Source organism: Mesoplodon densirostris, chromosome 3 (assembly GCF_025265405.1).
Source record: "Mesoplodon densirostris isolate mMesDen1 chromosome 3, mMesDen1 primary haplotype, whole genome shotgun sequence".
Classification (NCBI taxonomy): Eukaryota; Metazoa; Chordata; class Mammalia; order Artiodactyla; family Ziphiidae; genus Mesoplodon; species Mesoplodon densirostris.
This window is the reverse complement of record NC_082663.1, coordinates 176024538-176048840: the sequence shown is the minus strand read 5'-3', so window position 1 is coordinate 176048840 and position 24303 is coordinate 176024538. Positions and strand designations below refer to the sequence as shown.

At 40.3% G+C, this 24303-nt stretch overlaps 1 protein-coding gene and 1 pseudogene across 1 annotated transcript in view; one reads left to right on the top strand and one right to left on the bottom strand.

Moving 5' to 3' along the window:
• The window catches only part of LOC132487021 (RNA-binding motif, single-stranded-interacting protein 2-like), a 46592-nt pseudogene extending 42938 nt beyond the window's left edge, over positions 1-3654 (bottom strand).
• Positions 3655-3736: 82 nt separating this feature from the next.
• The window catches only part of PRSS38 (serine protease 38), a 57651-nt gene continuing 37084 nt past the window's right edge, over positions 3737-24303 (top strand). The window contains exons 1-3 of the mRNA XM_060094577.1: positions 3737-3890; positions 4082-4244; positions 4832-5103. Coding sequence (XP_059950560.1) covers positions 3737-3890; positions 4082-4244; positions 4832-5103 — 589 coding nt within the window. The remainder of the gene's footprint in view (positions 3891-4081; positions 4245-4831; positions 5104-24303) is intronic.

The following is a 24303-nucleotide window of genomic DNA, read 5'->3' as shown; positions in this document are numbered from 1 at the left end:
GCGAATTCTATCAAACATTTAGAGAAGAGCTAACAACTATCCTTCTCAAACTCTTCCAAAATATAGCAGAGGGAGGAACACTCCCAAACTCATTCTATGAGGCCACCATCACCCTGATACCAAAACAAGACAAAGATGTCAGAAAGAAAGAAAACTACAGACCAATATCACTGATGAACACAGATACAAAAATCCTGAACAAAATACTAGCAAACAGAATCCAACAGCACATTAAAAGGATCATACACCATGATCAAGTGGGGTTTATCCCAGGAATGCAAGGATTCTTTAATATATGCAAATCAATCACTGTGATACACCATATTAACAAATTGAAGGAGAAAAACGATACGATCATCTCAATAGATGCAGAAAAAGCTTTTGACAAAATTCAACACCGATTTATGATAAAAACCCTCCTCCAGAAAGTAGGCATAGAGGGAACTTACCTCAACATAATAAAGGCCATATATGGCAAACCCACAGCCAACATCATTCTCAATGGTGCAAAACTGAAACCATTTCCTCTAAGATCAGGAACAAGACAAGGTTGTCCACTCTCACCATTATTATTCAACATAGTTTTGGAAGTTTTAGCCACAGCAATCAGAGAAGGAAAAGAAATGAAAGGAATCCAAACTGGAAAAGAAGAAGTAAAGCTTTCACTGTTTGCAGATGACATGATACTATACATAGAGAATCCTAAAGTTGTTACCAGAAAACTACTAGAGCTAATCAATGAATTTGGTAAGGTAGCAGGATACAAAATTAATGTACAGAAATCTCTTGCATTCCTATACACTGACAATGAAAAATCAGAAAGAGAAATTAAGGAAACACTCCCATTTACCATTGCAACATAAAGAATAAAATATCTAGGAATAACTCTTTAGGAATATTTAGGAATAAACCTACCTAAGGAGACAAAAGACTTGTATATCTGATTCACTTTGTTTTATAGCAGAAACTAACACAATGTTGTAAAGCAATTATACCCCAATAAAGATGTTAAAAAGTTATAACTAAAAAAATAATAATAAAAAAATAAAAAAGAGAAGCCACTGCAATGAGAAGCCCGCACACTGCAACAAAGAGTAGCCCCCGCTCACTGCAACTAGAGAAAGCCTGCGAGCCACAACGAAGACCCAATGCAGCCAAAAACAAAATAAATAAAATAAATAAATTTATTAAAAAACAAAAAAAAAGATATAGCCTTCCTCAACCTGAGCTGCCAGAACCCTGCAGTAAGACTCCTACCATTCAGGAAGGAGTTTGGGATCCTCTGGAGAAGCTGACAAGCCCAAGAGGGACCACCTAAAGATACTGACATCAGCAGCTCTCCCATGACTCATCCTGTTCTCTTGCTTGGAAGCTCAAAGTAAACAAGCCATGTCCACATCCCAGAGTTTCCAATTACCTTTTTTTCCAACATTCATAATTTCAAATAGAAGACCAGATATCCAAGGAAAGCCTCTAAACACAGAAAATAAGCACCAAATCAATCAAGTTGAAAATAGCAATTTGTAGGAAACAAACTCAACTGGGAGAAGAAAACAATTAAGTTATTAAAGATTTCAAGTTCCTTAAGGCTTAGATAAAAGTGATGAATACATTTCATTTTATTCCTCCTACTGATCACAAGGCCACAAATCACCTACTAGAAGATTCTGAAATGTAGACAAAAGGAGGCAGACTAGCTAGGGATCCCAGGACTTGAAGAACAACCCAGTGGGGAGTTTCCTGGGGTTTTCTTTCCTCCCATGTGTCCAACTTAGGGTTAGAGAAGACTGCAACCTCGAAATACCAACACACGATCACACACACACACACACACACACACATGCCTTAAGAAAAGTCAAAGGCCCAGAAAAGGGCTGCCCACCATGACAGAAACATTTTCGCCACCCTGCCTGTTCTTGGGGCAAACATGAGGAGAGCTGCACCCCTCTGTTCCCTAACAACCATCGCAGACACTGAGTTCACTGGTAAGAGGCTATGTTCCAACAACTTTTCCCCACAGTAAGGTGCTCCTCGTGGAACCTATAAGCCAAGATATCTCAACCTCAGCATTATTGACATCTGGGGCTGAAAAAGTCTTTGTTCTGGAAGGGTATTCTATGCATTATAGGATCTATAGCAGTATCCCTGTAAAACCCACCAGATGCCAATAGCACACTCCCCCAATTCTGATAATCAGAAATGTATCCAGTTATTACCAAATGTGCCCTTGCAACATCACCCCTGATTGAGAACCAGTGTTATCTGACTTCTACAACCCCCTTCAGAAAGGATGGGACACACAAGCCAGACACATTGTGGAGACTGTCTTCTCTCCCCACCTGTAGTATGAGGTAACACCATTCCCCATCTCAAGCCAGCACTGAGAAGACCCTGAGGTGGAGTCCTGTCATCTGGGAAACATGCAAGTGGACAGACCAGAATAGCCCTGCAGAGACATAATAAACTAAACTGCTGTTGGAACCACAGTCCACCAGAGTGAGCCAGAATGTGCGTTCTGAACCTAAACAGGTTTGCAACTTGCTAAAAAATCAATAGAAGATTTAAGTGGGAACCAGAGGCTCATAGAGTAATACTCAAAATGCCTAGGACACAGTCCAAAATGACTTGTCACACCAAGAACTAGTAAACTCTCAATTCCAATAAGAAAAGACAATTAATAGACACCAACATCAAGCTAACATAGCTGTTGAATTATTGGACAAGGATTTTAAAGCAGCCATTATAAAAATTCTCCATTGAACAGTTATGAACACACTTGAAACATATTAAAGGACAAGGAACAATGAAGAAAGAGAAATTATTGGCAATACATATAAAAGACAAGGGATTAATATCAAGAAATAGAAGGTACAGAGATTTCCCAATACCTCCTACCCTAACACATGCATTGCCTGCCCCATTAACAATATCTGTGTCTTCTGTTTAATTTTGCTGTGAACCCAAAACTGCTATAGAAAATAAAATCTATTTTAAAAAAAAGAAATATAAGAAACAGAGTAGAGGTTGGCAAACTACCTGTTTCTGTACATTCTGAACTAAGAATGGTTTGTACACTTCTTATTGCTTGGGGGTAAAACAAGAGAATATTTTGTGAGATGCGAAAATTAAATGAACTTCAAGTTTCAGTGTCTGTAAATACAGTTTTATTGGAATACAGTCCTGTTCATTTCCGTATGTATTGTCACAGCAGCAGAGTTCTGAAGTTTCCAGAGAGAAGTCTTAAGTAGTATAAGGCATTTTTCCATCGCTTTTTCCCCAACACCTGTATAACTTGCTCTATTCAATGGCACATTAGCAAATATGATCAAGAGGAGGCATGAAAATTGTTTGTACATTTCTGGAATGCTGCAACTGAAACTTGACCAAACCCCAGCTTACTGGCTGGGTGTTGAGAGACACAGGACGAAATTATTTCCATTGCATCAGCCAAGAGTGGGGAGAGAAACCAATGACCACCACCACCATCCGGGGAGCAAGACCACCCAGAGTCTACTGACTACCCTCTTGAGAGTGAGACCACAGCGAGCCAGCCACAGCAGGGTTGGGGGGTGATGGAGGGGAGGACCATTGAGAGCTGGCTCCCAGCTGAAGAGTGAGCGAGCCGGTGTTTATGCTGTCGCGCTTTAATGCCATCGCGTGCCTGGGCACTGTCGCATGTTTGTGACGTCACAAGTTGCATGGTCTAGCCCTCGCATCCAGGAGGCACTCCCACCTCATGGCCACCGCGCTGACCGGCCCTCGCACTGGGCCTGGAGAGTCCAGGACCCTGAGCCTCCTTCTGCTCCTGTTTCTCCTGCCTCACACCCAGGCTGCAGCCACGGCCCACAGGCACCCTGCCAGTGAGGGGGTCGCCTTTAGCCGTGATTTGGGTAGGACCCCTCCAAGCGCGGGTTGGCGGTGGTCCCTGCAGTGAATCCCGGGCTTCCTCCCCCCAAGGGTGGAGACCCAGTCTTCCGCGGCCCTCCCCCTTTTCCCTCCGCCCACTCACCCTCCTCGGCTTTGCCTGTGGCCACGCCTGCCCTGGTGCCACTGCTACTCGCATACTCTGTCCTTTCCTCAGCTTGTGGCCAGCGTCATATGCAGGGGAAGATCATGGGAGGCGTGGATACCCTCGAGCAAAAGTGGCCGTGGCAGGTCAGTGTGCACTATGCAGGCTTCCACATCTGTGGTGGGTCCATCATTGACGAATACTGGATCCTGTCAGCCGCCCACTGCTTTGACAGGTGAGTGGGCGGTGCTGGATACTATTCCCATGGAGGTCTAGGGCTGCAAGACCAACCACGTGGGTCACATAGGACAGGGACTTCTTGGAGGCAGGGGAGAGAGTGGGACCCAGCACACAGCTCCATCCACTACAGTTTCTTGCACAAGGCTGAGGGCTCCTTTAGGGCCCTCAGCTCTTCCAGAAAGGTGTGGAACCACATAATAGGATGAGAGGTGAGGAGAGGAGCCACATCTTAGATGAGAGGAGGGAAGAGAGGACAAATCACAGGATGAGAGGTGATGAAAGACTTATCTTCACTGGCAGCTCATTGTACATCAGACAAGCTCACCATCCTGGGCTGTCCAGCAGGTCTTGGTGGGTCCCTGAATCCTCCATGGGCTCAGGTCAGGGCTTTGTTGGGAGCAATTCTGCCAGACAGTCAGGTCCCTGATGTGCTGGAAGGGCTTGCTTTCCATGTCCTGGCTGAGAGCTTGGATACACAGGCTGCCATGCTCCAGGACTCCCTGAGTCTGTGATCTCATGGAAGCTCCTCTTCCCAGGTGCAAGGTGCTCGAACCACTATGCCTTTGTCCTCTGTCCCTACAGGAACAAGATCACTGAAGCATTTGATATGTATGTGGGCCTTGTGGACCTCAGGGTTGCAGGCAGTCACACCCAATGGTTTGAGGTGAATAAGGTGATCATACACCCCACATATGAAGTGTACCATCCTGTTGGAGGTGACATCGCTCTGGTGCAGCTGAAAACTCGCATTGTGTTTTCTGACTCTGTGCTTCCCATCTGTATTGCACCCCCAGATGTGACTCTTTCAAACCTTTCTTGCTGGGCTACAGGATGGGGATCCATCTCCCAACAAGGTAAGAAAACAAAGTGCAGGTTCAATCCCATTATTGGAGCTTGTGGAAGGGATGATGGCTCTATGACATTACAGGAGAGAACATGTTCTGTCCATTAAGGGGTTGCAAGTATCTGAGGACTGGAATCCCTATCCCTCAATCATTATCTGTTTCTCTGTCAATGTAGAATTTTTGTTTTCTTTTGTTGTTTACAGAGAAGTAGTTACATCTACTTTGAGTGTGGAATTAATATTTAGTATACTGAGAACACAAATTTCCAAGCATAGTTTTTGTTAAGATTTTAAATTCAATTTAGAGATAATCTTTTTTTAACCTATGAAAAACATTTTAGTTATTCTAGTTATCCATAAAAGCCTTGCACTTTCTTTCTAGGTTTAAATCTGCATAATTTAGAATTTTTATGGTTATTTAAAATATTATTTTTAATTGCATTTGCTAATCAGACACAGCTGTTGATTTCTGTTAATTGATCTTGTTCCCAACCACCATATAGTACTCATTTATAATATTTTGTCAGTTGATTATTTAATTGTTCTAGATTTTTAAATATCATATTTTCTTCAGATAAAGATTGTTTCATCACTTCCTTTCCTATATTTTATCTTTTATTTATTTTTCTTATTGCAATGGTTAGAACCTCTAGTAGAAATGTTGCTAGGTCTCCTTTTCTTGTTTTTTATTTTAATGGAAATGCTTCTAATGGTTTACTATTAAGTCTGTGGCTTGGTTTGGAGATTTCAGATTGATATCTTATACCAGTTTAAGAAAGTTTCATACCTGGTTTACTTAAGTAAAAAAACATTATTGCAGTTAAGTGGATATAAATTCAGATTAGAATGTTAAAACTTTAAATGTTAAATGTAGTCCCCATGGTAACCACAAAAGGAGATTAAGAAGGAATTTAAACATTTCACTACAAAAAATCAACTAAATGCAAAGAAGACAGGAATACAAGAAAATGCGGGGGGGAAAGCTATAGGGCATGTAGAAAATAAGTAGCAAAATGACAGAAGCAAGTTCCTCCTTGTCAGTAATTACTTTAAGTGTAAATGGGTTAAACTTGCAAATCAAAAGACAGAGACCAGAGTTAGGGAGATATAGCCAAGATGGCGGAATAGGAAGACCCTGAGCTCAACTCTTCTCACTGGAGCACCAAAATTACAACTACTGATGCAACAACTATTGATGAAAAAGACTGGAATCCACCAGAAAAGGTTTTCTACAACTAAAGATATAAAGAAGGAGCCACAAAGAGATGGATAGGAGGGGCAAAGTCATAGTATAGTCAAGACCTATACCCTTGGGTGGGTGACCCATAAACAGGAGAATAATTACAAATATGGAGCTTCTCCCCAAGGAGAAAAGGGTCTGAGCCCCACACTGGGCTCCCCAGTCCTGGGGTCATGCACCAGGAATATTTGGTTTTGGAGGCCAACAGGGCTTAATTTTGGGACACCCAGAAAGCTGTGAGAAATAAAGACTCTTAAAAGGCACATGCAAAATCTTACATGCTCCAGGACCCAGAGCAGAAGCAGTGATTTGAAAGGGGCCTAGGTCAGACCCACCTACTGATCTTGAAGGGTCTCCCAGAGAGGCAGGAGGCAACCGGAGTTCACCCTGGGGACACAGACTCTGGTGGCGCTATTTTGGGGAGCTCTTTCTACCACATGGACACTTGTGTTGACAAGCGCTATTTTGGAATCCTCCATCTAGCTTATTAGCCTCAGAACTCAGTCCTGCCCTTGCCCACCAGCCTATAGTCACCAGTACTGGGACTCCTCAACTCTAGCAACTAGCTGGGCTGGATACAGGCCCATCCACCAATAGACAGGTTGCCTTAAGACTTCCTGAGACAACAGCCAGCACTGGACATTGCCCTGTCCACCAGATGGCTCAGGACCTGGCCCCACATGTCACTGGGCAGGCAGTAGACCCAGGGCACACAAGGCCCTGCAGCCAGAGACACCAGGACACAGCTCCATCCACCAGTGGGGAGGCATATGCCCCAGAAAGCCCTGGGGCTTGGCCCTACCCATCAGTGAGCTGGCTCTGGCCTCAGGACCAGCCTCACCCACAAGTGGGTGGACAACAGGCCCAGGACAACTGCAGACACACAGCCTGCTATGGCAGGATCCAGCTCACCTACCATCAAGCTGGCACCAGCCCTGAGACAAGCTGGGCCTGAGCACTGCCCACCAGCAGAGCAATACACATGATTTGGGGCCCCTAGGATATGCAACGAGAAACCCCAGGACCTGGCTCTGCCCACACCAGGTCCAGCATCTCCTGGCCCCTGGCCCCATGCACCACCAGGCGTATACCAGCCCCAGAAACACCACAGCCTTTCACCCTATCTTGTAGGAAGCAGCCAGCTCACCAGCAGACCAACACCAGCTCTGAGATATCTTGGACTCCTCAGCCAACCACCCTGGGATCCAGCCCCACTCACCAGTAGGCCAACACTAGATCCAAGAATCCTGACCCCACAACCACACACACCAGAACCTTGACTCTGTCCACGAGCAAGCCAGCACTAGCGCCAGGACCCCACAGTGTTGCTCAGGCAGCCACCTCATGACCTGGCACCAACAACCAATTGGCAGCCTCCACACAAATCAGGGCCTGGCAACCAATCTGACTGGGGGTCAGCCATGCCTACCAGACAATCCTCAGCACTCAGCTTGCCACAGTAGGAGGACCCACGCAGCCCACACAGGGGGCATCACTAGAGCATATAGCTCTGGTGACCAGAGGGGATTACACTGCTGGGATGCATAGAATGTCTCCTACAAAAGGCTATTTATCCAAGGTGGGAAAATGCAACCAACATACCAGCTACATAGATATTAACACAGCAAATTAGTCAAAATGAGGTGACAGGGGAACATGTTCCAAATAAAGGAACAAGATGAAACCTCAGATGAAGAACTAAGTGAAGTGGAGATAGGCAATCTACCTGATAGAGTTCAAGGTAGTGATCATAAAGATGATCAAAGAACCCGGGAGAAGAATGGAGCAAGCAGTTAGATGTTTTAACAAAGAATTTGAAAATATAAAGAAGAACCAAATAGAGATGAAGAATACAATGACTAAAATGAAAAATACACTAGAAGGAATCAACAATAAATTAGATGATACAGAGGAACGGATCAGCAAGCTGGAAGACAGAGTAGTGGAAATCAATGAAGCTGAACAGAACAGAAAAAAGAAAAAATAGAGAGAAATGAGGACGGTATAAGAGACCTCTGGGACAACATCAAGCATACGAACAATTGCATGATAGGAGTCCCAGAATGAGAAGAGAGAGAGAAAGAGGCAGAGAACATATGTGAAGACATAATAGCTGAAAACTTTCCTAACTGGGGAAAGGAAACAGACATCAGTCCAGGAAGCACAGAGTCCCAAACAGGATCAACCACACCAAGACACATTGTAATTAAAATGGCAAAAATTAAAGATAAAGAGAGAATATTAAAAGCAGCAAGGGAAAAGCAACAAGTTACATACAGGGAACTCCCATACGGCAATCAGCTGACTTTTCAGCAGAAACTCTGCAGGCTAGAAGGGAGTGGCATGGTATATTTAAAGAGTGAAAGGGAAAAACATACAACCAAAAATAATCTACCTGGCGAGGCTTTCATTCAGATTTGATGGAGAGATCCAAAGTTTTACAGACAAGAAAACTTAAAAGAGTTCAGCACCACCAAACCAGCTTTACAAGAAATGTTAAAGGGACTTCTCTAAGTGAGAAAGAGCCACAACTAGAACATGAAAATTATGAAAGGAAGAAACTCATCAGTAAAGGCAAATATACAGTAAAGATAGTAAATCAACCACATACAAAGCTAGTAAGAAGGTTAAAAGATGAAAGTTACAAAACCATCTATATCCACAATAAGTAGTTAAGTAATACACAAAACAAAAAGAAGTAAAATATGATGTCAAAAACAGTAATCTTGAAGAAAGGGGAGTAAAAATGCACTGTTGTTAAAATGCATTTGAAAATAAAAGATCAGCAATGTAAAATAATCATGTATATATAGAAGCATTATATAATGTTAACCACAAAGAAAATCTATAATAGATACATATATTTATACATTATTTATCTTGGAATATTTTGATTTCACCTTCATGTCTGAAGGATAGTTCTGATACAGAATTCTTCCTTGAAGAGTTTTTTCTTTCAACACTTTTGAGTCTGTTCTTCTACTGCCTCTGGCTTTCATTGTTTCTGGTGAGAAGTCAGCTATTAACCATACTGTTTATCACCATGTAATTGGTTGCATTTCTCTTATTGATCTCAGGATTTTCTTTTGTCTTTGGCTTTCAGGAGTTTAATCATATTGTGTCTAGATGTGTATCTCTTTGTGTTTATATTTCCTGAGGTTCAGTGAGATTCTCAGATATGAATATTCTTTTTCATCAAATTCAGGATGTTTTGGGACACATTTTCTTCAATTTCTTTTTGCACTTCTCTTTCTCCCTCCCCCCTCTTTCTCTCTCTTTCCTCTCCTCTTCTCACCTCTCTCCTTTCCCCTTTTTCTGGCAGTCTTGTTACATGTGTGTTGATGTGCTTCATGGTATCCACAGGTCTCTAGGGTCTGTTCACTTTTCATTTTTTTTTGCTCTATTCTTTTTTTTAATGAATTAATTTATTTTTGGCTGCATTGGGTCTTCATTGCTGCTCTTGGGCTTTCTCTAGTTGCGGTGAGCAGGGGCTACTCTTCATTGCAGTGCGTGGGCTTCTCATTGCAGTGGCTTGTCTTTGTTGTGGAGCACAGGCTCTAGGCACATGGGCTTCAGTAGTCGTGGCTCATGGGCTCTAGAGTGCAGGCTCAGTAGTTGTGCCACATGGGCTTAGTTGCTCCACAGCATGTGGGATCTTCACAGACCAGGGCTCAAACCCATTTCCCCTGAATTTGCAGGCAAATTCTTAACCACTGCACCACCAGGGAAGTCTATACTCTATTTTTTAAATTAGATAACTTCTACTAATCTAGCGTCAATTTCTTTTTTTTTTAATTTTTCTTTATTTTTAATTTTTTTTGCTTTATAACAAATTTAATCAGTTATACATATACATATGTTCCCATATCCCCTAGCTTCAATTTCACTGATTATTTTTTCTGCTATCTCATATCTTCTGTTGATCCAACCTACTGAATTATTAATATTGGTTACTGAACTTTTCAACTTTAGAATTTCCATTTTATTCTTTTTTTATAGTTTTTGTATTTCTGCTAAGATTCCCCATGTGTTAACTCATTATCATGATATTTTCATTTAACTTTTTAAATGTAGTTTAAAAAAATTCTTTAAACATACTTATAACAACTGTTTTGAAATATTTATCAACTAAAATCAACACCTGGGGCCACACAGAGATTCTTTATATTGACTTGTTTTTTCCTGAATATGTGTCATACTTTCCTATTTTTTGCATAGAATTTTTATTGTTGAAAACTGGACATACATAAAACATTGTAAGAACTTTGGATTCTGATTTTCCCTGAAGGTTTTGATTTCTTTTGCTTTGTTTTGAGTAATTTGCCTGGACTTAGTTTGTAGAATCTCTCTTGTAGTTTGTAGTTGCTGAGGTCTGTGCTCATTTTTTTTTTATTATTCTTAATTCTTTTCTTTTCTTTTTTTTTTTTTTTTTTGCGGTACGCGGGCCTCTCACCGCTGTGGCCTCTCCCGTTGCGGAGCACAGGCTCCGGACATGCAGGCTCAGCGGCCATGGCTCACGGGCCCAGCCACTCCGTGGCATGTGGGATCTTCCTGGACCGGGGCACGAACCCGTGTCCCCTGCATCGGCAGGCAGACTCTCAACCACTGCGCCACCAGGGAAGCCCCTTAATTCTTATATTTATTATTTTTATTCTGGCTTCTTAAGTGTCACCACTGTGTCTTAATATCTCATTGGTTAGCCAATGATTTGGGCATCTCAAACTTCTAAGGCTTCCACCTCTGACAGTGGGTTTTGTGTGGGGGCTGGTGAACACATTTAGAGTCTGTGTGACTCTTGAGTCTGCCTCAGCTTTTACTTTTCACTGAGCCCACTTGTGCCTCCATGTTTATACATATAGTTACACAGTCATCCCAGGGATCAGTGGAGATTTATCTAGCCTTTCTATTGCCCTCTTATTTCCAGAGTCCCCATATATTTCCATCAGAGACACTGTTCACCCCACCCAGAATGACAGTCTCAGACCAACACTGCTTTAGGTCTTCCTTACTCATTTCCTACAAATCTAAATACTTTAAATGACAGTACAAAGTGTTGGTTTTTTCAGCTGTCCCCTCCACATCAAGTTCTCTCCCTCTTGCAGAAAAACTGCTTTCCCAGCCAGCCCTACCAAGGTAAAACTACCACAGTGACAGAGCAGAGATAGAGGAGTGTCAAGAGTGGTGAAGCCCCAGACAACTAGGTCAGACTTTTGCCATTGTTACCCAAAGTTCCACCAGTTGTTCATGAATAAGCACCTCTCAAGTTTCCTTTGCTTTTGTTTGACCTATGGAGCCCTGAAATTTTTAAAAATAATTTTGTTCAGTTTTATACTTGTTTATTGGAGAAAGGGTTTGCTGACCTCTTCACTCCATCCTAGCCAGAAATTCCATGTGTAGACTTATTTCTAAATTATTATTTTGTACTGTTTGATGCTTTATTTTAAATATTTTCCCCGTCATTCTCCCTTTCCAATAGACTGTTTTCCTTTTTTTAATGAATTAATTTATTTTATTTTTGGCTGTGTTGGGTCTGTTGCTGCATGTAGGCTTTCTCTAGTTGCTGAGAGTGGGGGCTACTCTTTGTTGTGGTGCACGGACTTCTCATTGCAGTGTCTTCTCTTGTTGTGGAGCATGGGCTCTAGGCATGTGGACTTCAGTAGTTGTGGCACACAAGCTCAGTAGTTGTGGCTCGCAGGCTCTAAAATGGAGGTTCAGTAGTTGTGGCACATGGGCTTAGTTGCCACTTGGCATGTGGGATCTTCCCGGACCAGGGCTCAAACCTACATCCCCTTCATTGGCAGGTGGATTCTTAACCACTGCACTACCAGGGAAGTCCCTGATTTTCTATATTACTTTTTTACTGTCTACTGTTCTGCAAGTTAAATTTCCGATTTTTAATCTTCTTGTAGCTCTTCTTAAATTTTTAACATGCATACCTGAACATACATGAGTTATGAACATATATACTCATGTATGTTCAGTTATACATGTTATCTAAAGGAAAAAATACCCTGTTTCATATATTTATAAATTTAAACATATATATGTTTTATTATTTCATATGTTACTTCCATTTTGTATGTTACTGTTTTCCAGTATTTTCATTCCATCTTTTTTATACAATCAAGATTATTCTCTTTTACTGTTGTTTTATACAGGACATGCTTATCTGGTTTTATGCACGTGTTAATCTAATTTCTTTATTCCTAGCATTATACTTCTTTCAATTAGGTTTACTTTCCTTATTTCCAAAGAATATGTCACAACTCTTAAACAAACAAGGATTAAAGGAGAAATCACATATTAAATTAGAAAATATTTTGAGATGAATAAAAACAAAAACACATTACCAAAACTTATAGAATGCAGTGAAATCAATGCTCAGAGGGAAATTTATAGCTATACAAGAAGTCAGACCTCAAATAAATAGCTTCATTTTATGACTTAAGGAACTGTAAAAAGAACAAGCTAAACCCAAAGCTAGCAAGAGGAAGGAAATAATGAAGATTAGAGTAGAAAAAAATGAAATAGAGAACAGAAAAAATTAGAGTGAATGAAATAAAATTTAGTTATTTGAATAGATCGACAAAATTAACAAAACTTTAGCTAGACTGACCACACACACACAAAAGAGATAAAGTACAAATAGCTAAAATCAGAAATGAAACAGGGAACATCGCGACTGACCTTACAGAAATAAAAAGGATTATAAGATAATACTACAATGAATTCTATGTCAACAAATTAGATAACTTACATGAAATGGGAAAATTACTATAAACACTCAGATTATCAAAACTGAATCAAGAAAAAATAAAATTTCTGGATAGATTTATAACAAGTAAAAAGATTGAATCAGTATTCAGAAACCTCTCAACAAAGAAAAGTCCAGGACCAGATGACTTCCCTGGTGAATACTACCAAACATTTTAAGAAAAATTAACACCAATTATTTTCAGATTCTCCAAAAAATAGGAGAGGAGCTCATTCTATGGGGCTAACATTAAGCAGACAGAGATGCCACAAGAAAAGAAAATCACAGACCACTATCCCTCATGAATATATATGCAAAAATCATCAACCAAATACCAGCAAACTGAATCCAACAGTATATTAGAAAGATTAGACACTACAACAAAGTAGGATTTATTTCTGGAATACAAAGGAGGTTCAACACACAATAATTGATCAATGTAATATACCACATTAAAAAATGGAGAAAAACCATATGATAATCTCAAATGATGGATAAAAAATATTTGACAGGATCCAACATCCTTTCATAATTTAAAGAAACACTCATAAAACTAGGGATAGGAAGGTACTTCTTCAAGATGATTAAAGGCATTTATGAAAAACTCACAGCTAACATTATACTCAGTGAAGAAAAACTGAGAACTTACCCCTAATATCAGGAACAAGGCGGGATGCTCATTTTCACCACTGGTGTTCTATATTGTACCAGACTCTAGACAGATACATTAGGCAATAAAAAGAAATAAAAGTCATCCAAATAGGAAATGAAGAAGTAAAACTATCTCTCTTCACAGATGACAGACAATAAACAAATTCAACAAATTTGCAGGGCACAAGATCAACACACACAAAAATCAGTTTCTATACACATTAATGAAAAATTGAAAAAGGAAATTAAGAAAACAATTCCATATCATCCAAAAGGAAAATTACCTATAAATAAATTTTTCCAAGGAAGTGAAAGACTGGTATACTGAAAGCTACAAAACATTGCCAGAAGAAATTTTACAAGACCTAAATAAATGTAAAGACAAGTCACGTTCCTGAATTGGAAAACTTAATACTATTAAGATGTCAGCACTCCCCAAGGTGATCTACATGTTCAGTGCAGTCTCTATCAAAATTCCAACATTTTGCAGAAATGGAAAAAATGATCCTCAAAATCCTATGGATTTGGAAGGGGACCTGAATAGCCAAAACAGTCTTGAAAAAGATCAAAGTTGAAAGACTCACATTTCCTGATTTCAAAATTTTCTACAAAGCTACAATAATCAAAACAATGTGGTACTGGCATAAGAATAGATATATAGATCAGTGGAATAGTATTGAAAGCCCAGAAATAAATGCATACATCTATAGCCAGTTGACTTTTGACAAGGGTGCCACTCCATTAAATGGGGAAAGAATAGTTTGTTCAACAAATGATGGTGGGGCAACTGAATATCCACATTCAGAAAAATGAAGTTGGACCCCCATCTCACACCATACACAAAATTTTAAATGGGTCAACAACCTAAATTTAAGAGTTAATATAAAACTCTTAGGGGCTTCCCTGGTGGCGCAGTGGTTGAGAGTCCGCCTGCCGATGCAGGGGACACAGGTTCGTGCCCCAGTCCGAGAGGATCCCACATGCCACGGAGCAGCTGGGCCCGTGAGCCATGGCCGCTGAGCCTGCGCGTCCGGAGCCTGTGCTCCGCAACGGGAGAGGCCACAGTGGTGAGAGGCCCGCATACCACAAAAAAAACAAAACAAAACAAAACAAAAAACAAAAAACTCTTAGAAGAAAACATAGGAGTAAATCTTCATGACCTTGGATTTGGCAGTGGATTCTTAGATATGCTTTGTCTTTTTTTTTTCTTTTTTTTCGGTACACGGGCCTCTCACCGCTGTGGCCTCTCCCATTGCGGAGCACAGGCTTCGGACGCGAAGGCTCAGCGGCCATGACTCATGGGCCTAGCCACTCTGCGGCATGTGGGATCTTCCTGGACCGGGGCACGAACCCGTGTCCCCTACATTGGCAGGCGGATTCTCAACCACTGCATCACCAGGGAAGCCCAGATATGCTTTGTCTTAAACTTCATGTTTAAGAAATCATATAGCATGTGTTCTTTTTTCTCTTTCCTTCATCCTTCTGTTTGTGAGATTCATCCACATTGTTGTTCATATCAGTAGTCTTCTTGTTTTTCTGTCATTTAATCTTCCATTATATGAACTTGGAAAAATTTCTTTTATCCATATTCCTTTAAAAAGTCTACAACAAATATTATTGTATAAGTCCTTTTGTGAACATACGTACTTGCTTATCTTGGGGATTTACTTGGTCATAGAATGTGTTGGCTATAGGGTGGGGTAAATTTAACTTTATTAGAAACTGCCAAACTGCTTTACAAACTGGTTGTGACTCTTTATATTCCCATCACCAATGTGTGAGAGTGTTAGTTGCTCCACATCATTGCCAACACTTGATAGTATCAGTCTGTTTCACTTTAGCTATGCCGATCATTGTGTCAGGATAGCTTCTTGAGGTTTTATGATCTGTAGAATTTTTTATATATTCTAGATACATGTACTTTGACAGGTATGTAAATATTCTCTGCTAGACTATGGCTTGTTTTTTTTCTTTCATATGTAGGGTCTTTTGTATCCTGCTTATGAAGACTTGCTTATTGTAAGCTCATGAAGATAATTTCTCCATTTATCCTAGAAGCATTATGAGTTTAATTTTTACCTTTAGTGATAAGATCCATCTAAAATTAATTTTTTGCATGTGATGTGAGGGAAAAAAAAACAAGGTTCACCTTTTTCTATATTGATATTCACTTGCTGTAGCACCATTTGTAAAGAATATCGCCTTTTCCCACTGACCTGTATTGGCACCTTTGTCACACATCTTGTGACCGTACGTGTGTGGGTCTACTTCCAGGCTTACTATTCTGCCACATGGATCTCTCCAGTACAACAGTGCTGTGTTTACCATAACTTTATGATGAGTCTGGTCTTACACATCCTCCACAGTTGTTTCTCTTCTTCAAGATTATCATGGGCATTCTGGGTCCTTTGCGTTTCCATATGAATTTTAGAATTAGTTCCCCAATTTCTACAATAAACCTGCTAAGATTTTGAATGACTCATTGTTTTCCATGGCTCTTGGCACTGTTCTCTGAGATATCCTGCTCCGTAGCTACTTCTTAAAAAGGCCTTGAAAAATACCACATTGAGCAAATTTCCCAGCCTCTCCTGGAGCCCAGAGCCTTTTTGACATTTCGAACATCACACTACCTTTTAGCCCAGACTGGCAACACTTTTACATATACAGGTCTTGAGCTGCTTGGTCCTGCTGGTTATGGCTGAGCTTGCCTGTGTATCTGATGGTTGTCTCTCTATGGGCTGGCCTGTGACAGACTGAGCTGGAGTACTAGACTCTGATTCATGCATCTTTCACTGTCCAGCAAGCTGGCCAGAAAACGTCCACAGGCAGTGGTGGAGAAACACAACACCTTTTTTTAAACATCTTTTTGGAGTATAATTGCTTTAGAATGTCATGTTAGTTTCTGCTGTATAACAAAGTGAATCAGCTATATGTACACATATATCCCGATATCCCCTCCCTCTTGCATCTCCCTCACACCCTCCTTACTTCACCCCTCTAGGTGGTCACAAAGCACCGAGCTGATCTCCCTGTGCTATGCAGCTGCTTCCCACTAGCTCTCTATTTTACATTTGGTAGTGTATATATGTCAATGCTACTCTCTCACTTCGCCCCAGCTTCCCCTTCCCCTTCCCAGTGTCCTCAAGTCCATTCTCTACATCTGCATCTTTATTCCTGTCCTGCCCCTAGGTTCTTCAGAACCTTTTTTTTTTTCTAGATTCCATATATATGTGTTAGCATACGGCATTTGTTTTTCTCTTTCTGACTTACTTCACTCTGTATGACAGTCTCTAGGTACATCCACCTCACTACAAATAACTCAATTTCATTTCCTTTTATGGCTGAGTAATATTCCATTGTATATATGTGCCACATCTTCTTTATCCATTCATCTGTCGATGGACACTTAGGTTGCTTCCATGTCCTGGCTATTGTAAATAGTGCTGCAATGAACATTGTGGTACATGACTCTTTTTTTAATTATGGGAGAAACACAACACTTTTTGAAGCCTTTGCTTGCAACACGTCTGCTCAAATCCCATTGACAAAGCATGTCATGTGGCAAAATTCAGACCTAAGGACTGAGAAAATACATTACACCTCTCAACGGGAGTGACTGCAAAGACATAAGGCAAAGGGCATATATGTAGGAAAGTATGGAGAATTGGATTCATTAATGAAATTCATTTCCCCTCAATTTATAGTTTACTGCTTAACAGATAAACACTTAACATAGTATAACTCCATTTCCCCCTTCAAGTCCTTATGCTATTGTTCTATATTTTACTTCTGCACACTATATTGACATTATTTTTGCTTTAAACCTTCAGTAATTCTCCAACATACTTTTCAATAGTCTCATTTTTAACCTCATTCAGGAAATGATTGACCCAACGCTCAAATTCAGTTTACTCTGAAACCAGGACCACTCATCTCCTAGCAATATTTCTCGTCCCCCAGGTTTATCTTTAAAATGTCTGCACCCCAACCTCTGCAGGGGAATGAGGGAATGCACACCCACGATCTCTGTAGGCCCAGATCATATGCATTCTCCATGGTACTCTCATTCTAGGAGACCTTTCCCAAATTCATCCCAGTCCTCTCTCCCTTATCAGACATCCAGTGTCATTTCATATGTCTGGTATCTGTCTATCTTGCTTTCTTTGGCCATCAGGGGCAGAGAATGGGAGTCATCCTAATTCATGGTTCAAAAGACATTATTCACTGGTTCATACGTGATCCTCTTTATGTTTGTTTGTAATAATATAATGCATACCTATGTAAACATCTCTCAAATAGGGAAATTAGAACACTGTAACTTGTATCTGCTTTATGATCCTGACCCTCTTGGGTCTTCTCATTTGAGGGAACTTCATAGCACAAATCTTTTTTTTTTTATTGTGTTAAAATGCACAAAATATAAAATTTACCACCTTAACTATTTTTAAATGTTCAGTTCAGTGGTGTTAAATACATTCACATTGGTGGTGCAACCATCATCACCATCCATCCCCAGGATTCTTTTCGTCTTGTAAATCTGAAACTGTATACCCATTAAACTATATGTGTGTGTGTGTGTGTATATATATATATATATTCTCTTTCAGATTTTTTTCCATTACAGGTTATTATAAGATATTGAATGTAGTTCCCGGTGCTATACAGTAGGTCCTTGTTTATCTATTTTATATATAGTAGTATATATATGTAAATCTCAGTTTGTCTCCCCCCACCCCCAGTATCCCCTTTGGTAATCATAAGTTTGTTTTCCATGTCTGTGAGTCTGTTTCTGTTTTATAAATAAGTTCATTTGTATCATTTTTTTTAGATTCCACATATAAGTGATATCATATGATATTTGTCTTTGTCTGACTTACTTCACTTAATATGATAATCTCTAGGTCCATCCATGTTGCTGCAAATGGCATTATTTCATTCTTTTTATGGATGACTAATATTCTACTGTGTATATATACCACATCTTCTTTATATATTCATGTGTCAGTGGACATTTAGGTTGCTTCCATGTCTTGGCTATTGTAAATAGTGCTGCTATGAACATTGAGGTGCATGTATCTTTTCGAATTACTCTGGGTATATGCCCAGGAGTGGGATTGCAGGATCATATGGTAACTCTATTTTTAGTTTTTTAAGGAACCTCCATACTGTTCTCCTTAGTGGCTGAAGCCACCAACAGTATAGGAGTGTTCCTTTTTCTCCACACCTTTTTAGAATTTATTATTTGTAGTCTTCATAATAATGGCCATTCTGACTGCTGTGAGGTGATACACCAGTACTTTTGATTTGCATTTCTCTAATGATTAGCAATGTTGAGCATCTTTTCATGTGCCTGTTGGCCATCTGTATGTCTTCTTTGGAGAAATGTCTATTTAGGCCTTCAAAATTTCCTCCCTTTTGAAGGCTGAATAATATTCCATAGTGTGCATACACCACACTTTGGTAATCCATTCATCAGTCAATGGACACTTGGGTTGCTTCCATGTTTTAGCTATTGTGAATAATGGTGGTATGAAGATGGATGTACAAATAGCTATTTTAGCCCCTGCTTTCAATTCTTTAGGTATATACCCAGAAATAGAAATACTGGGTCAAATGGTAATTCTATTTTTAATTTTTTAGCAACCTCCATTGTGTTTCTCATAGTAGCTGTACCATTTTATATTCCCACCAAGAGTGCACAAGTGTTCCAATTTCTCCACTTCCTTGCCAACCTTTGTTGTTTTCTGTGTTTTGATGGTAGCCATCCTTACGGGTGTGGACTGGTATCTCATTGCAGTTTTGATGTGCATGTTGAGCATCTTTTCATGTGTTTATTGGCTATTCATATGTCTTCTTCGGAGAAATGTCTATTTGAGTTTTTTGCCCATTTTGGAATCGGGTTGTTTGGGGTTTTTTGTTGTTGAATTTTAGGAGTTTTCTATATATTTTGGATACTAATACCTTATAAGATATATGATTTGCAAATATTTATTCCTAGACCACAGGTTGCCTTAAAAAGGCAACTGTGGATAGTGTCTTTTCATGTACAAAATTTTAAAATCTTCATGAAGTCCAGTTTGTCTATTTTTTCTTCTGTTACATGTGCCTTGGTGTCGTATCCAAGAAATCACGGCCAAATCCAATGTCATGAAATTTTCATCCTATCAATATTTTAAAATCTATTGAGATTTAATTTGTGGCCTAAAATATGGTCTCTCCTGGAAAATGTCCCACATGTACTTGAGGAAAATGTTTATGCTGTTGTTGGGTGGAAAGTTTTCTATATGTCTATTATATCTAGTTGGCTTATTGTGTTAAGTCCTCTGTTTTCTTGTTTATCTTATGTCTGATTGTCCTATCCATTATTGTGAGAGAGGTATAGAAGTCTGCAAATATTATTGTAGAACTTTCTATTTCTCCCTTAAATTTTGTCAGTTTTTGCTTCATATATTTTGATGTAAATATTTATAATTGTTATATCTTCTTGCTGTTTTGAGTCTTTTATTAGTATGTAATGTCCTTCTTTGTCTCTTATAAACTTTTTTGATTTAAAAATCTATTTTTTTTCTGATATTAGAATAACCACTCCTGCTCTTTTTTGGTTACTATTTGCATGAACTATCTTTTTCCATTTTTTCACTTTCAACTTGTTTGTGCCTTTGGATCTCAAGTGACTCTTGTAGTCATCATATAGTTAGGTCATGTGTTTTTAATCCATTCTGAAAATTTCTGCCTTTTGATTGGAGAGTTTAAGTCTATTTAGATTTAAAGTAATTATTGATAAGGAGGGACTTCTGTCATTGTGATACTAGTTTTCTATATGCCCCATAGCTTTTTTGTCTCTAATTTCCTGCATGACTATTTTTTTGTATTTAGTTGATTTTTTGTAGTAATATGTTTAAATTTCTTTCCTTTTGTGTATATATATATATATTTTTTGCTGTACGCGGGCCTCTCACTGCTGTGGCCTCTCCCGTTGCGGAGCACAGGCTCCGGACACACAGGCTCCGCGGCCATGGCTCGCGGGCCCAGCCGCTCCGCGGCATGTGGGATCTTCCGGGATCGGGGCACGAACCCGTGTCCCCTGCATCGGCAGGCGGACTCTCAACCACTGCGCCACCAGGGAGGCCCCCTTTTGTGTATATTTTATAACTATTTTCTTTGTGATTATCTTGGGGATTACCTTTAATATTCTAGTTTGAACTTACAACAGCTTAACTTCAATAACATACAAAAACTCTGTTCCTTTAGAGTTCCATCCACAGCCAATTTGGTTGTTGATGTCACAAAATTATATGTTACACATTTTGTGCTCCCAAACATAAACTAACAATTCTTTTAAATGCATTGGTCTTTTAAATCATGTAGAAAACAAAAAGTGCAGTTACAAAACATTGTTACAATAATACTGGCTCTTATCACTAACAGTGTATTTATTTTTATTGAGATCTTCATTTTTTCATATGCCTTTAAATTACTGTCTAGTGTCCTTTCTTTTCTTTTTTTTTTTTTTTTGCGGTATGCGGGCCTCTCACTGTTGTGGCCTCCCCCGTTGCGGAGCACAGGCTCCGGACGCACAGGCTCCGGACGCGCAGGCTCAGCGGCCATGGCCCACGGGCCCAGCCGCTCCGCGGCATATGGGATCCTCCCAGACCGGGGCACGAACCCGTATCCCCTGAATCGGCAGGCGGACTCTCAACCACTTGCGCCACCAGGGAGGCCCTAGTGTCCTTTCTTTTTACCTGCAGTACTCCCCTGAGCATTTCTTGCATGGCAAGTCTAGTGGTTACAAACCCACTCTACATTTGTTTATCTAAGAATTTCTAAGAATAGCTTGGTTCCTCCCTCCTTTGGAGAGACAGTTTTGCCAGATTAAAATTCTTGGTTTGACAGTTTTTCTCTTTTATCACTTTAACTATATCTGTCCATTGTCTTCTGGTCTCCAAAGTTTCTGATGAGAAATATACTGATAATCTTATCGAGGATCCCTTGTATGTGATGATCCTCTTCTCTTTTACTGCTTTCAGAATTCGCTCTTTGGCTTTGGCTTTTGAAAGTTTGATTATAATGTGTTTCAGTGTGGATCCTTTTGCATTCATCTTTCCTGGAGTTTGTTGAGCCCCATGGATTCTTATATCTATGTCTTTCATTAAATTTGCAAAAATTTCAGCTATTATTTCTTAAAATACTCTTCTGCCCCTTTAACTCTCTCTTCTCCTGGGACACCCATAATGTGCATGTTGGCTTCTTGATGGTGTTCCACAGGTCCCTTAGGCTCTGTTTGCTTTTCTTCCATCTTCTTTCTTTCTGTTCCTCAACCTCAATAATTTCCACTGTCCTATCTTCAAGTTCACCGATTCTTCTTCTGCCTGTTCAGAGCTGCCTTTGAATCCGTCTAGTGAAGTTTTCATTTCAGTCATTGTACTTTTCAGCTTTGGAGTTCTTTTTTGTTTTTGTTTGTTTGTTTGTTTTGGTTTTGTGGTACACGGGCCTCTCACTGTTGTGGCCTTTCTCATTGCGGAGCACAGGCTCCGGACGTGCAGGCTCAGCGGCCATGGCTCACAGGCCCAGTCGCTCTGTGGCATGTGGGATCCTCCCGGACCGGGGCACAAACCCATGTCCCCTGCATCGGCAGGCAGACTCTCAACCACTGCGTCACCAGGGAAGCCCCTCCTTTTTGTTTTGTTTTTAGATTTTCTATCTTGGTTGATAGTTCCACTTTGCTCACACATTATTTTCTTGACTTTATCCACATCTTTTAGTTCTTTGAGCATCTTTAAGACCATGTTTTAAAGTTTATCTAATATATCTGCCTTTATGTCTTTCTCAGGGACAGATTCTGTTAATTATATTTTTCCTTTGATTGAGCCATTTCCTCTTTCTCTGTATGTTTTGTGGTTTTTTGTCGAACACTGGACATTTTAATCTAACAATGTGGTAGCTATGGAAATCAGATCCTCCCCCTTACCCAGGGTTTGCTGGGTTTAAAAAAATTTGTGTGTGTTAGTGATTGGTGTAGGCTGTCTCTGTACAGAGGGTCAGTTTGAGGTTGAGATCTTATGTTTTTTTCTGAACCTTTACCTGGGCATGCAGGGTTACTTTCTAATTTTCCCCATATGTTCAGTTGCTTTTGAATGTCCTAGTCTTTAATATCTTGATCCCAAAAAAGAAAAGTGAAAAATGAAGGGAGAAAAGGGCCGTGGCCCCATAAATTCCCTAGAAGTCACTTCAGCTGGAGCAGGAGGTGCTTGTGACAACTGGGAGAGGTGCAACAACAATGGCTGCCTCCCTCTTTGTGTGTACCTCTGTGATTGGAACAGCAATCAAAGCACAGATCCCCAGTATACAGAGGACAGGGTCTTCTTTGCTCACCTTGGCTTTCACATGCTGTGTGCAAGCTCTCCAGTAATATTTGTACAGCTGCCTGTCCCAGGGGTGGGGGTGTGTAGCTGTTACTGTGTTAAGAGCTGAAATTGACCAAAGTTGACTGCAATTTACCCTCCAAGCGTTCAACAGATTCTAGAGTTCCAAAATACTTACATCAGACAAATTCTGCCAGTGCAGTTGTCCTGGTGGGAGACAGATTCCGTGTTTCCTGCTTGGCCATCTCCCAGGATCCTCTCCACAAATCTCTCACAGACAATCATGGTATATACATGGATTCCAGGGCATAGAATCCACTACCCCTCAGGAACTAAGGCCACAGATTGGGAAGCTTGGACCTAAATAAAAGAATGGCAGGTTCCATTCTCTTCTAGCTGGAAGCTGCCTTTATATATCTTCTCATCCTGTATGAGACCCTGGGCCTGACTTACCTTTCATTCAAGATACAACCACAGTGTTATGGCCTTCCCTCAGCAGAACTCAGTGAGAGAACCATCTAGAATGCAAGAACATGCTCTAGGATGCACAAATCAAAAGTGGTCCAAGGGCTTCCTGGGTGGTGCAGTGGTTGAGAGTCTGCCTGACGATGCAGGGGACACGGGTTCATGCCCCGGTCCAGGAAGATCCCACATGCCATGGACTGGCTAGGCCTGTGAGCCATGGCTGCTGAGCCTGCGCATCCGGAGCCTGTGCTCCGCAACGGGAGAGGCCACAACAGTGAGAGGCCCGCATACCGAAAAATAAAATAAAATAAAAATAAAAAAAGGTCCAAGTAACCCTAGGTCCACCTAATGCAGTTTTGCAGTTTCTCAGTCAAGGCCAAGAAACCAAAAATAACTAGAAAGTAGCCCCATCTTTATTTAGGTCGCTTAGATAACATTACATGGGTTCTGACTTCAATACAATACATATTTCTTCTTTATTTCCCTCTTCTCCTATTCCACACCAGCAAACCTCTGAAAATTACCAACAAAAAGAACTCTCTGACACTCAGCTCACAAGACCACAACTTTTCCCACTCACTCAACTCTTCACTGAATGTTCTTCAGTGAGCTTCTCTGGTCTTATTTTTAGCTTTTAAGATTGTTTCTTTTTCTGTATAAACATTCATGAAACTCTCAAATCAATACATTTAACATTTTCATCATCTCAAAGAGTTCTCTTACTGCTTTGCAGCCAAA